This window comes from Halichoerus grypus, chromosome 7, assembly GCF_964656455.1.
Source record: "Halichoerus grypus chromosome 7, mHalGry1.hap1.1, whole genome shotgun sequence".
NCBI lineage: Eukaryota > Metazoa > Chordata > Mammalia > Carnivora > Phocidae > Halichoerus > Halichoerus grypus.
The window spans coordinates 41,053,156-41,065,645 of NC_135718.1; the positions used below are offsets into that span (position 1 = coordinate 41,053,156).

Below are 12,490 nucleotides of genomic sequence, written 5' to 3' on the forward strand. Positions count from 1 at the left end.
AAACAAATCCTAATGAGCTAAAAATATGTTTGTTTTAGCTAATTGACCTCTTTGGCCTTCATAAACCCCTTGGTAAACATCCTCAGATAATGATTTCCAGAGAGCGGATTGTGGTTCTCGAGGGTGCCGAGAAAGGCCCCCCGTCCCCGGGAACAGCTCCGGCAGCTGCCTGCTGAGGCACACGTGTGCACCTGCCTACTGCTTGCATGACCCAAGGGGTGTGTGCGGCGCGAACGGGGCCAAGCGAGGAGAGGGGAGGCGGGCCGCTCTCCCAGTGCCCTCCCTGGCTGTGTGCACTCTGAGCCGTGTTTGTCTGTTAAATATGGGAAGTGCCCACCCCCAGAGAGATGCGGAGGCAAAGCAGGGGTTCTAGACTCTAGGCTCCTTGGAGATCTGTGGCAAGTCAGCCGCAAGCATGGCACTTCCATGCGAAGGAGCGCTCACCTGAGACAGGCCTGTGTGCTCTGTGCAGGTGGGGGAATGATCTGGATGCCTGTGAGGTCTGGGGCCCCAGAGACTCAAGTTCTACAACTGGGTTCTCCCTGCAAACAGCGGGCCACGGCCCGAGCCCTCAACCAGCAAGGGTCTTCTTTAGCCAGGAGCATGGACACTCGTTAGGTCGCAGAGACAACCTCATCTGACCTGGAATCACCGATCCCGTGGTGTCTGGAAGGTGGACACCGCGCCCACTCACCACACACCGCATTGAGCTCCAGACATTGTATTCTTACTGTTTGAAAGGTGTTGGGGGGCCCTCACCAATTCCCTGGATGCATTAGCAAGACATAAAAATCAACTTCCAGCCCTGAAGTGGATAGTGGCCTCAGCCTCAGCCTCTGCACTGTCGGAGCTGACTTCTTCTCAGTGACCCCTTGCCTCTCAGCTAAGATGATGGGCTGCGGTGAGATACTGAGCTCTATTTCTTCAGCCGTACAGCAGAGATCATTTCCACCACGGAGAACTTATCAGTAATGGAATGCTCCCTCCTTGCCTGAAACCATGAGATGCTTTACGCATAGTTTCTTACTTAATCGACACAATAAATAAGATACTTCCCTAACGCCACAGAGTAAAGAGTCACAGAGCCAGGCCTCCAATGAGTTCTGCCTAATTCCAGAGACTGTGGGTCACTTGGTGTGGTGGGGAAATGCTGCTGACCGCAGGCTAATAGCTCTTATTTTGCTAGGTTCTGGTGAAAACTGTCACCTGGTGAAGCATGCAGCACAGTGCCTGGCGTGTGGCAGGAACTCAAAGTGAATGGTAGTTACTCAGATTACTACACACAGAGGTGGCACAGCAAGACGAGATCCAACGTACCTTCTGGGTCAAACCACTTCGGCCCCTGCTCCCCAGTCCCCAGGGCTGATGCGCCTGAATTAGACAGGATTAAAGGCTTACTGGAGCTAGAAGCCGCACCCCAACTCCCGAGTTTAGCCCAGACCTTCTGTCCGCCCGCTGAGAAGGACGAGGGAGGGAGGCAGCCACCACTCAGGGCGGTGCCTGACGCACAGTCAAGGGATTTTTTGTGCAGGAGCCAGCTCTCCTGCTGGATCCCCATGACGAGAGAACGGGCCCTGATCTTGTCCGTGCTGATCTGTGGCCTGGCCGGCCCCACGCACTTGTTCCAGCCAAGCCTGGTGCTAGACATGGCCAAGGTCCTTCTGGATAACTACTGCTTCCCAGAGAACCTGATGGGGATGCAGGAAGCCATCGAGCAGGCCATCAAGAGTCGTAAGATCCTCGCCATCTCAGACCCTCAGACTCTGGCCCATGTGCTGACCACGGGGGTGCAGAGCTCCTTGAACGACCCTCGCCTGGTCATCTCATATGAGCCCAGCACCCTTGAGGCTCCCCGGCAAGCCCCAGCACTCACCAACCTCACACAAGAGGAACAGCTTGCCCGGTTGCAGAAGGGCATCCGCCACGAGGTTCTGGAGGGCAATGTGGGCTACCTGCGTATGGACGACATCCCAGGCCAGGAGGTGGTGAGCAAGCTGGGGGGCTTCCTGGTGACCAGCGTCTGGAGGAAGCTCATGGGCACCTCTGCCTTGGTGCTGGACCTCCGGCACTGCACTGGGGGCCATATTTCCGGCATCCCCTATGTCATCTCCTACCTACACCCAGGGAACACAGTCCTGCACGTGGATACCATCTACAACCGCCCCTCCAATACAACCACTGAGATCTGGACCCTGCCCCAGGTCCTAGGAGAAAGGTACAGTGCCGACAAGGATGTGGTGGTCCTCACCAGCGGCCACACGGGGGGCGTGGCTGAGGACATCACTTACATCCTCAAACAGATGCGCAGGGCCATCGTGGTGGGTGAGCGGACTGTGGGGGGTGCCCTGGACCTCCAGAAGCTGCGGATAGGCCAGTCCGACTTCTTCCTCACTGTGCCCGTGTCCAGGTCCCTAGGGCCCCTGGGAGGAGGCAGCCAGACATGGGAGGGCAGCGGGGTGCTGCCCTGCGTGGGGACACCAGCAGAGCAGGCGCTCGAGAAAGCCCTGGCCATCCTCACTCTGCGCCGGGCCCTGCCAGGAGTCGTGCAGCGCCTGCAGGAGGCCCTGCAAGCCTACTACACGCTGGTGGACCGCGTGCCCACCCTGCTGCACCACCTGGCCAACATGGACTTCTCTGCGGTGGTCTCCGAGGAGGACCTGGTCACGAAGCTCAACGCTGGTCTACAGACTGCGTCTGAGGACCCCAGGCTCCTGGTGCGGGCCGTCAGGCCCAAGGAAACCTTTTCTGGGCCTGAGGTCGGAGACGATGACCCTCCGGAGGTGGTCCCCACAGTGGCCGAGGATGAGGCTGTCCGGCGGGCCCTGGTGGACTCTATGTTCCAGGTGTCCGTGCTGCCGGGCAACGTGGGCTACCTCCGCTTTGACAGCTTTGCCGACGCCTCGGTGCTGGAGGTGCTGAGCCCATACATCGTGCACCAGGTGTGGGAGCCCCTGCAGGACACGGAGCACCTCATCATGGACCTGCGCCAGAACCCCGGGGGGCCATCCTCTGCGGTGCCCCTGCTACTCTCTTACTTCCAGGGCCCCGACGCTGGCTCCGTGCGCCTCTTCACCACCTATGACCGCCGTACCAACGTCACCCAGGAACACTTCAGCCGCATGGAGCTGCTGGGCCAACGCTACCCCACCCAGCGCGGGGTGTACCTGCTCACCAGCCACCGCACTGCCACCGCCGCCGAGGAGCTGGCCTTCCTCATGCAGTCGCTGGGCTGGGCCACGCTGGTGGGCGAGATCACCGCGGGCAGCCTGCTGCACACCCGCACGGTGCCCCTGCTCGAGATGCCCGAGGGGGACCTGGTGCTCACGGTGCCCGTGCTCACCTTCATCGACAACCACGGCGAGTGCTGGCTGGGGGGCGGCGTGGTGCCCGATGCCATCGTGCTGGCCGAGGAGGCCCTGGACAAGGCCCAAGAGGTGCTGGAGTTCCACCGCAGCCTGGAGGCCTTGGTGGAGGGCACAGGGCACCTGGTGGAGGCGCACTACGCACAGCCAGAGGTCGTCGGGCAGACCAGTGCCCTGCTGAGAGCCAAGCTGGCCCAGGGGGCCTACCGCACAGCCGTGGACCTGGAGTCACTGGCCTCCCAGCTCACGGCCGACCTGCAGGAGATGTCTGGGGACCACCGTCTGCTGGTGTTCCACAGCCCTGGTGAGATGGTGGCTGAGGAGGTGCCCCCACCACCCCCCGCTGTCCCCTCCCCGGAGGAGGTCTCCTACCTCATTGAAGCCCTGTTTAAAACAGAGGTGCTCCCTGGCCGGCTGGGTTACCTGCGCTTCGACGCCATGGCGGAGTTGGAGACGGTGAAGGCCATCGGGCCACAGCTGGTGCAGCTGGTGTGGCAGGGGCTGGTGGACACAGCCGCGCTGGTCGTCGACCTGAGGTACAACCCTGGCAGCTACTCCACTGCCGTGCCGCTGCTCTGCTCCTACTTCTTTGAGGCAGAGCCCCGCCAGCACCTCTACTCTGTCTTTGACAGGGCCACCTCGAGGGTCACGGAGGTGTGGACCCTGCCGCAGGTGGCCGGTCAGCGCTATGGCCCCCACAAGGACCTCTACATCCTGACGAGCCACATCAGCGGGTCAGCAGCCGAGGCTTTTGCCCACACCATGCAGGACCTGCAGCGGGCCACAGTCATTGGGGAGCCCACAGCTGGAGGGGCACTCTCTGTGGGCATCTACCAGGTGGGCAGCAGCCCCTTATATGCCTCCATGCCCACGCAGATGGCCCTGAGTGCCAGCACAGGCGAGGTCTGGGACCTGGCTGGGGTGGAGCCGGACATCGCCGTGCCCATGAGTGAGGCCCTCTCCACAGCCCGGGACATAGTGGCCCTGCGTGCCAAGGTGTCCACCGTGCTGCAGACAACCGGGAAACTGGTAGCCGATAACTATGCCTCTCCAGAACTGGGGGCCAAGATGGCTGCCAAGCTGAGCGGTCTGCAGAGCCGCTATTCCAGGGTGACCTCAGAAGGGGCCCTGGCTGAGATGCTGGGGGCTGATCTGCAGATGCTGTCCGGAGACCCGCACCTGAAGACAGCCCATATCCCTGAGGATGCCAAGGACCGCATTCCCGGGATTGTGCCCATGCAGGTGAGATATAAGGGATGCTTAGCCTAGCACGGTCCTAGGAGTGAGCCGACCACTTGTCTGCACACCCAGGGCTCTGGGCATGGTGCAAGACAACGGCCTCCAGATTTGTTTCTGTGTTCAAGTTCTCACTAGTCACATTTTTCCCTCCTCTCCTCCTGTCATCCCTTCCCCTCCTCACGTCCATGAGGTCCCTGAGCACCTCTGTTGAATAGTGGTACCCACAGGAACGCAGTTTGAAAAGCCCTGGTAGAGAAGGAGTTTCACTCTTGGCAGGGGCGGAAGGCAAATGTTTGCAGCGCTGCTTATAGTCAGCGGTGAGGAAAAGGTCAGGTCACGAGAAGTCACGACGGTTTCCTCCTCTGGCAACATGGGGTTTGTGTTCATTCTCACCACCTGCCCGCCTGGGGGGGGGTGGTGCTGCAGTTTGTGTGAATGAGTTGAGGGGGTGGGGAGAGAGAAGCAGGCAGAGGTCTCGACCTCACAGTCGCCTCAGAGCTAAAGCATGGAGCCCGGACACGGCCAGGGGTGTGGTCAGGGTGCCTCGCACAGCCCAGAGGACCACGGCCGTGGTGAGGCCCCCCTGCCTTCTCCTCCCCTCCCACCACGCATGTCATTGTAGTTCTACTGCGTCCGGAAGGCGCTCACTCAGTGGGCGTGCTCTGAACCGAGGGCCAGCTGGATGGGAAATTCTGCGCAAGGCGATTGTGGTCAGTTTATTTGAAGCCAGCAGTGACGTTTGGGGAAACACTGAAAAGGTAAATCAAGGTTGAGGAGCTCTGCTGCTGGGTGGTTGAGGAGAAGGTTCTCCAGACCCGTGGCCCAGATAAGCCAAGGGTTCACCAAGCACTCCCATCAGCTAGGAGCCTCATCAAAAGGCAGCATTTACAACATCTCTCCACGTGATTTATCATCCATTATTTCACTGCGTAGTCTTGAGGAGGCAGGGCAGCATTTGTCTCGGGTTCCCTGGAAAGCAGGTCTTGGATGTAGGCAGTTCATGGGGGAGGCGGTCTCTGAAGCAGGAGTGCGGGAGCAGAGAGAGTGGGAAGGAGGGAAGTGGACAGGTGGGGACAGGTGGGTGCATTGTTGAAGCTGTTGCTTCTGAAGATTCCAGTGGGAACCTAACAAGTGAGGGGAATGCCTCCCGGAGCTGTCCATCTGCACATGGGACCGGGCAGCTCCTGTCCTTCACTGGCTGAAGGTCCCCCTGTGGACATAAACTCTCTCAGACTCTGAGGCAGCTTGGAGAAGGTCCTGAAGGAGAGGGTGGAAAGACATGGGGTGTGCTGGAGGCAGGCCCTGGCAGCCAAGGCCGGCGGCAGCCAGAGTCAGAGGAGGGCTAAGGGCACGAGAAGCATCTACTGCAGAATAGCCATCCCCGTTTTACAAAAACATAAACGGAAGCCCAGAGGGGTGCAGAGGAGAGTGGCCAATGGCCAAAGAGCTTGTGACTGAGGGCAGAGCAGGCCCTGGAGGCCGGGTGTCCCAGTTAAGCCCCGGCACACTGCTTGTTCTCATTCCAGCCCACAGAGCCTGTGTCCTTCTAGCAGTCTTGAAGAGAGAAGAGGAGGCACGAGGCATGTTGGGGGAGCCTCACATGTGGCACTGTGCTGGGCTCACAGGGCCACCAGATTCCAAATCACTCCTTTCTAGTGTAGCCAGGGTTCATGAATTTGGAGTCACATGTGGATTCAGCTTCTGGCTCCACCACTTACTGTGTGACTGTGATCACTCTGTGCTTCAGTTTCCTCACTGAAAGGAGGAGGGATGCTCCAGGGTGCCCTGAGGGTGATGGTAAGGGCTGCAATGTGCTTGGCAGAAGGCCAAACCCCTGCTGAAGACTTAGAGGCCCAGGAGCTAGCTAATATCTTCCCTCCGTGCCCCAGGGAAGGAAAGGAAGATGAACTCAGAGACATCAGAAAGTGTCTGGTGATGTCGGTGAGGGGAGCGGGGGAGGAATCAGAGTGGAGAGCACACCTGGGCCTTGTAGCTCTGGACCCGATGGCCCATGGTGTGGGGTTTGCACACATGAGTGTTCTCTGTAAGGAGTCTGCCAACCACATCTTGCCAATCTTGGGTCCACATCCTAGGCCCACCACCCACATAACCTCCTAGATGCTCCACCGAAAAGCTCCTGGCACCTACTACCTCCTTCAGAAAAGTTAGTCCGCTCCCATCCCTCAGTATCGTTCATGTATAAAGGAAAACTACGGTGACCACTTTCCTGAGCTGTAAAATCTGCTAATCTGCTCCTTTGCAGACACTGAGCTGGACCCCCCCCTCATCTTTCAGATCCCTTCCCCTGAAGTCTTTGAGGACCTGATCAAGTTCTCCTTTCATACTAATGTGTTTGAGGACAACCTTGGCTACCTGAGGTTTGACATGTTTGGGGACTGTGACCTGCTCACCCAGGTGTCAGAGCTGCTGGTGGAGCACGTCTGGAAGAAGATCGTGCACACGGATGCCATGATCATCGACATGAGGTCAGTGGTCCAGGGAGGAGGGGAGGGGCAGGCAGAGGTCTCTGGCCCTGGGGGTTCTGGCTTGGTCGGCTGCAGGGAACCCCAGCACTGGTGGTCTTTTTAAGCTCATCAGATGATCCCAATGTTTATTCCAGGCTGAGAATCACTGGGCTACTCCTTGGCTCCCAAACTTGCCTGGTCATAGGATTCAGTGGAGAGAGAGGGGGAAAGGGAGACATTAAGAACAGATTCCAGGGCACCCTACTGAATCCAGAGCTCCAGGGGTGAGGCCTTGTCATCTGTGTACTTGAAAGGCATCATCCCAGGTGATTCTGACCATCAATCAATCTCATGTCATACAAAATCAGCCCATGACCACTCCGGTCATGAGAATTAGAAAGCCAGAGTCCCATATGTTGGTTGGCTAATTGAATTTAAATAAAATTTTAAAAAAAGAAAGAAAGAAAGAAAGAAAGAAAGAAAGAAAGAAAGAAAGAAAGAAAGAAAGAAAGAAAGAAAGAAAGAAGAAAGAAAAAAGCCAGAGTCCCGGAGAGAATTTGCAAATTAGCCACTATTGTTGCAAAAAGAATTCTTTGCCTCACAAAAAGACTGTTGTGGGATGCTTTCTAGCAGCTAGAGACCTCCCTCCTGGAGAAGGGTGGAAGAGCAACTTCCCCGCCTGCAGCAACCAGGCCCAGGACTCCCTGACTGCTCTGGGCACCCTGCGTGGGCACAGGGAGGGGCAGGCTGCCCCCCCCGGAGGTGGAACCCCAACCCCCCAGCTGCAGGAGAGAAGCTGCCAGAATTGGCCAAGTCATGACCTGCCGCTCAGCCATAGTTCTTGGTCCTCACTAGGAGGGGGTCCGGATCTCAGAGGCTTGTTCTCCCTGGAAGAGGAAACATCTCCCAGGGTTCTGTGTGTGTATGTGTGTGTGTTGCCAGAACTTGTGCTTGAGGGCTCCTGTCGTACTCCTGAAGATTTTATCCTTCAAACACTTATTGAACATGCAGATGAGGCTCATGCTAAGTCCCTTTCTACTTAACTGTGTAGCCACATTTGTAAGAGGAAGTGGCCCAGCCTACAGGTGTGCTTTGCTTAAAGACCCTTCCAACCAGAGGCTGGGGGAGGTTCAGACGCCAAGGTCACAAGCCCTAAACCCTGTTGGGCCATCCTAGACCATCAACCAGAATTGACTCCTCACATATCACCAGCCCACACTTCTTGTTCACAGATAAGGAGACAGAGGCCCAAGTAGTTTACCCTGTGCCTGTCCTAGGACAGGCACAGGCTCTCCCCTCCTCCCGTGTCCCCCCACCCCCCCAATGTAGTTCCACAATTCTGAGCACTCTGCTACACTAAGTGCCCCATGAGGACACACCAACAAAAATGTCCAGTGGGTTTTGTGGGATTATGGAGAATGCAGCTGGGGAAGGCAGTGACCTCACAGGCAGCAGGGGTGCGGGAGAGCAGTCCATGGTCAGTAAGTGGGGAAAATTTATCAACAATTTCATGACTGCAGGACTTGTCAGAGCCTTTAATGTAATTTATACAATACATATCACATAATGTATTAATATATGATCAGAAGGGGCAGGTATGGCATTCAATATTTTCTACACAAATTTGACCACAAAGTCTCTTGTTCTCAAGAGACTTGTATGCTGGGAAATGCCAAACAAGGAATTCTGCAGGAGGAAGATGGGGCACTAGGATGGGGCACTGAGGCTGCCTGGAATTAGTGTCCTCCTCAGGACAAAGGTCCCAGGCTCCCAGAGGGGAACGGAGGGCCTCCCTGTGAACTCCTCCCCAAGGGCTCCCACTTCCCTTCCCTCAGGTTCAACATCGGCGGTCCCACCTCCTCCATCTCTGCCTTGTGCTCCTACTTCTTCGATGAAGGCCCTCCAATTCTGCTGGACAAAATCTACAGCCGGCCCAATGACTCTGTCAGTGAGCTCTGGACCCACTCCCGGCTCGCAGGTATGTGCAGAAGCCTTCCCTTTCCTGTTCTCATTCTAGAAGCTTCTGGAAAATCAGGGAAAGGAAAGATAGCTTGGGTTCCGGGAAAAGTAACAGTAAAATATAAAGCCCCTGCCCTATGCTGTGCGCTTTTACAGATGATCCTTAATCCCTGCAAAATGCTACCTTTATACTTAATTTCTAGAGGAGAAAAATGAGTCTTAACTAGGTTGAGTATCTTATCTAACATCACCCAACTAGCAAGTGAAAGAGCCAGAGTTTGAACACTGGTTTGTCTAAAACCAAAATGCCCTCCATTCTCACCACTACAACCATCAGCCTACAAGACAAATGCAAAACTGTAAGGATCCCCCTGCCCATCGCCAAACCACACAGGGTGTCTGGCGCCCATCCTGCCTGAGCTCCCAGCAGCAGCTCAGCATACGTGCTCGAAGAAAGTCTGTGGCTCTGGACCCAGAGCAGTGGCTGGAGGAGTGAATGCAGGCCCAGGGCTCTCACGGCCCCATTGTGGGTGACAAGCTCCGACTCCCCTGCTCAGCACGACAAACCAATGAACCTACACTCCCATCTGACGAGGGGCTAGGGGACCAACGGTGGGGGGTGCATATGACCAGAAAATCACCCCACAATTCACACTTTTTACACTTCCTTATCACATGAGGATTTGAGGGGAGCTTCAAGACATACATGCAAAAATATTGCAAAATGTAAATAAAAATTAGAACCAGGTGAATTGTAAATTCAAATAGACATTCAAAACCAAGAGGAACAAATAGACTCGAATCTGCAGATCATGGGGTCCTAGAATTGTGGTGTCTAACCCAGGAGCTGCACGTCACACGTGGCCACCAAGCATTGAGACGGGGCTCATATGAACTGAGATGTAAAAAGTGTATAAAGTGCACACCAGATTTGGAAGACTTTCTTATGGAAAGATAAGGATGTAAAATCGCTCAATAATTTTTATTGATTACGTTTTTGAGCTATATTGAGTTAAATAAAACATTATTAGGATTCATTTCATCTGTTTCTTTTTACTTGTTTAATGTGACTCCTAGAAAGCTTACAGTGACACCTGAGGCTCACATTCTGGCTCACATTCTGTTGCATTTCTATCACACGTCGCCGTCCTAGAGGGTTGTTGCGGTGAAGTCACACGTTTGGCTCTTCCAGAAGTCCAAAGTGAAAAGTGAGACTGGTCAGGTTAGGCATTCTCATTATTCACGAAGAGGAAGAGCATCCTTTTTCTGGGCGCACATTCTTATCTCCATTTTACAGATACAGAACTGGGGCTCAGGAAGGAGTGACTTGCATGTGGACACAAGGCCACAGAACTAAAGTCCAGGCCTTCCTCTTTGCGGGGCCAGACAGTATGGAGAAGGCAGGTGCCTCCGGGTGGGGGCTGGACTCGCCATCTTGAAGGACCTTCTATTTTCCAGGTGAACGCTACGGCTCTGAGAAAAATGTGGCCATTCTGACCAGCGCCCTGACGGCCGGCGCCGCGGAGGAATTTACCTACATCATGAAGAGGCTGGGCCGGGCAGTGGTCATCGGGGAGGTGACCAGTGGGGGCTGCCAGCCACCGCAAACCTACCACGTAGATGGCACTCATCTCTACATCACCATCCCCACAGCCCGTTCAGTGGGGGCTGCAGATGGCAGCTCCTGGGAAGGGGTGGGCGTGATGCCCCACGTGGCTGTTCCTGCTGAGGCAGCCCTCGCCAGAGCCAAGGAGATGCTCCAGCACACTCTGCTGAGGGCAAGAAGGAGCCCCGGGGTGGGCGGGACCTCCAGGCCACATAAAAAGGGCACTCCAGCGCGTGGTCCTGCCTGAGGCCCCGAGGGGCAGCAAAGGGGCCTGCTGAGCTCCCGTAGAGTTAGAGTTGGTGGTACCCTTGGAGTTCATCCAATGGTCTCTTCACCACTGCCAACATCTCCGTTTGAACATCTAGGGACAGGGAGCTCACCCCTCAGAGGCAACCCCATCCATAGTAGTTTTTTGGGGGAGGTGAAGTCCAGAGGCACCCCCACCCGTGCTTCTTCATTGCCGACCCCTGGTCCGAGAGCAGCTCTATCCAATAGAGTTACAACACGAGCCACGGATACCAGCGTATGCGCCACTCAACATTTTCTAGTAGTAAAAAGAAACAGGTAATATTTATTTTCATAGTGTAATTTATTTAACCAACTATATCCACAGTAGCATCATTTCAGCAGTATAAAAATTATTATGAATGAGATGTTTTTGCAGGAAGCCTTTGAAATCCAGTATGTAGTCCGCACTTACAGTGCATCCCATTTCTCACACACATGTCCCGTGCTCGGTGGCCACCTGCAGCTGGTGGATCCCATGTGGGACAGCGCAGGCCCAGAGGCCAGGCACCCCAATTCCCCAGCACATTGCGCCCGCTCTGCCCTCCCTGCATCTGCATCTTCCCCATTAAAGCACCTCTCCCTCCTGCCCGGGGATTGTTTCTATTCCCATCATGCTTCTCGGGAGCAATGGCCATCCTACTCACCCTGGTCTCCTACTGCCCGCCACTTAGCACAGCACCTGGTGCCCAAGGAACACACATGAGTAACTGGCAGCAAGTCTGTTTTCCTCTAGGTGGCAGCCCTTAGACCCTTGAAGACGGGTCCAGTTTCACCTGGAATCCTCCCAATCCAATTCTATATGGCAAGTCTGTCTTCCCTTCATATGTTCCTCCCTTGGCCTTGTTCTCCAGCTTCTGTCAGGGGCCCCCAAAAGTGGGCTGTAGTACCATGCAGCATTTGGACATGCAGAGTTGCAACTTGAGGGGAGAGTGGCCCTGGACGGTGGTCTGGGTGCCTGCCCCTCTTGGCCTAGTGCAGCCTATCACTGTGCTGGCTCCAGCGACCAAGCCCAATCCTAATAGGGTGAGAAGCTGGCAGACCCCAAGACCTCCTCCAGAACCGAGAAAGCCCCAGGAGGAGATGAGGAGCTCAGGGGTGACCTGGAGGAATGAGGCCCCTGGCTGGCCCTGGGAGCCACACAAACTTACTCTGCTGGAAATCACCAGGGACCCTAAAGTGGGAGCCTTCCAGGCCCCTGCCCAAAGTCATGGTGGGGATGTAGCTGGAATAGTGGGGACATCCACAGCCCCCAATTAGTGCTCTCAGAGCCCGGGCTCCAAGATGTCTGAGTGAGGATGAAGTCCTGGTGCCATCTGGCCTTGATGTCTGGGGAGTGCAGCCTGGAGCTGCCACAGGTGACGTCCCACAGGGCACTGGGCCGACTTCATTACACAACCCTGACTTCACCAGCCCCCTCCCCAGGTCCCAGAGAGTTGTGGAGTCTAAGCACACCCCTGGGTCACCAGCAATATCTAGGGATTTCGCCACCTGGAAAACCTTGAACCAACCCTGTCTAAATAGGAAAGCTCTGATGGAAAGCATTCCAGTTCCTCTTCCTTCTGCTAAATTCA

The 12,490-nt window shown here is 55.7% G+C and overlaps 1 protein-coding gene across 1 annotated transcript; it reads left to right on the forward strand.

The window, feature by feature from the left end:
• Positions 1-1,556: 1,556 nt before the first annotated feature.
• Positions 1,557-12,031, forward strand: RBP3 (retinol binding protein 3). Its single transcript, XM_036103178.2, has 5 exons — positions 1,557-4,604; positions 6,897-7,087; positions 8,902-9,044; positions 10,484-10,821; positions 11,942-12,031. Exons 1-5 carry the CDS (start codon positions 1,557-1,559, stop codon positions 12,029-12,031), a joined length of 3,810 nt encoding a protein of 1,269 aa, XP_035959071.1.
• Positions 12,032-12,490: the final 459 nt, after the last annotated feature.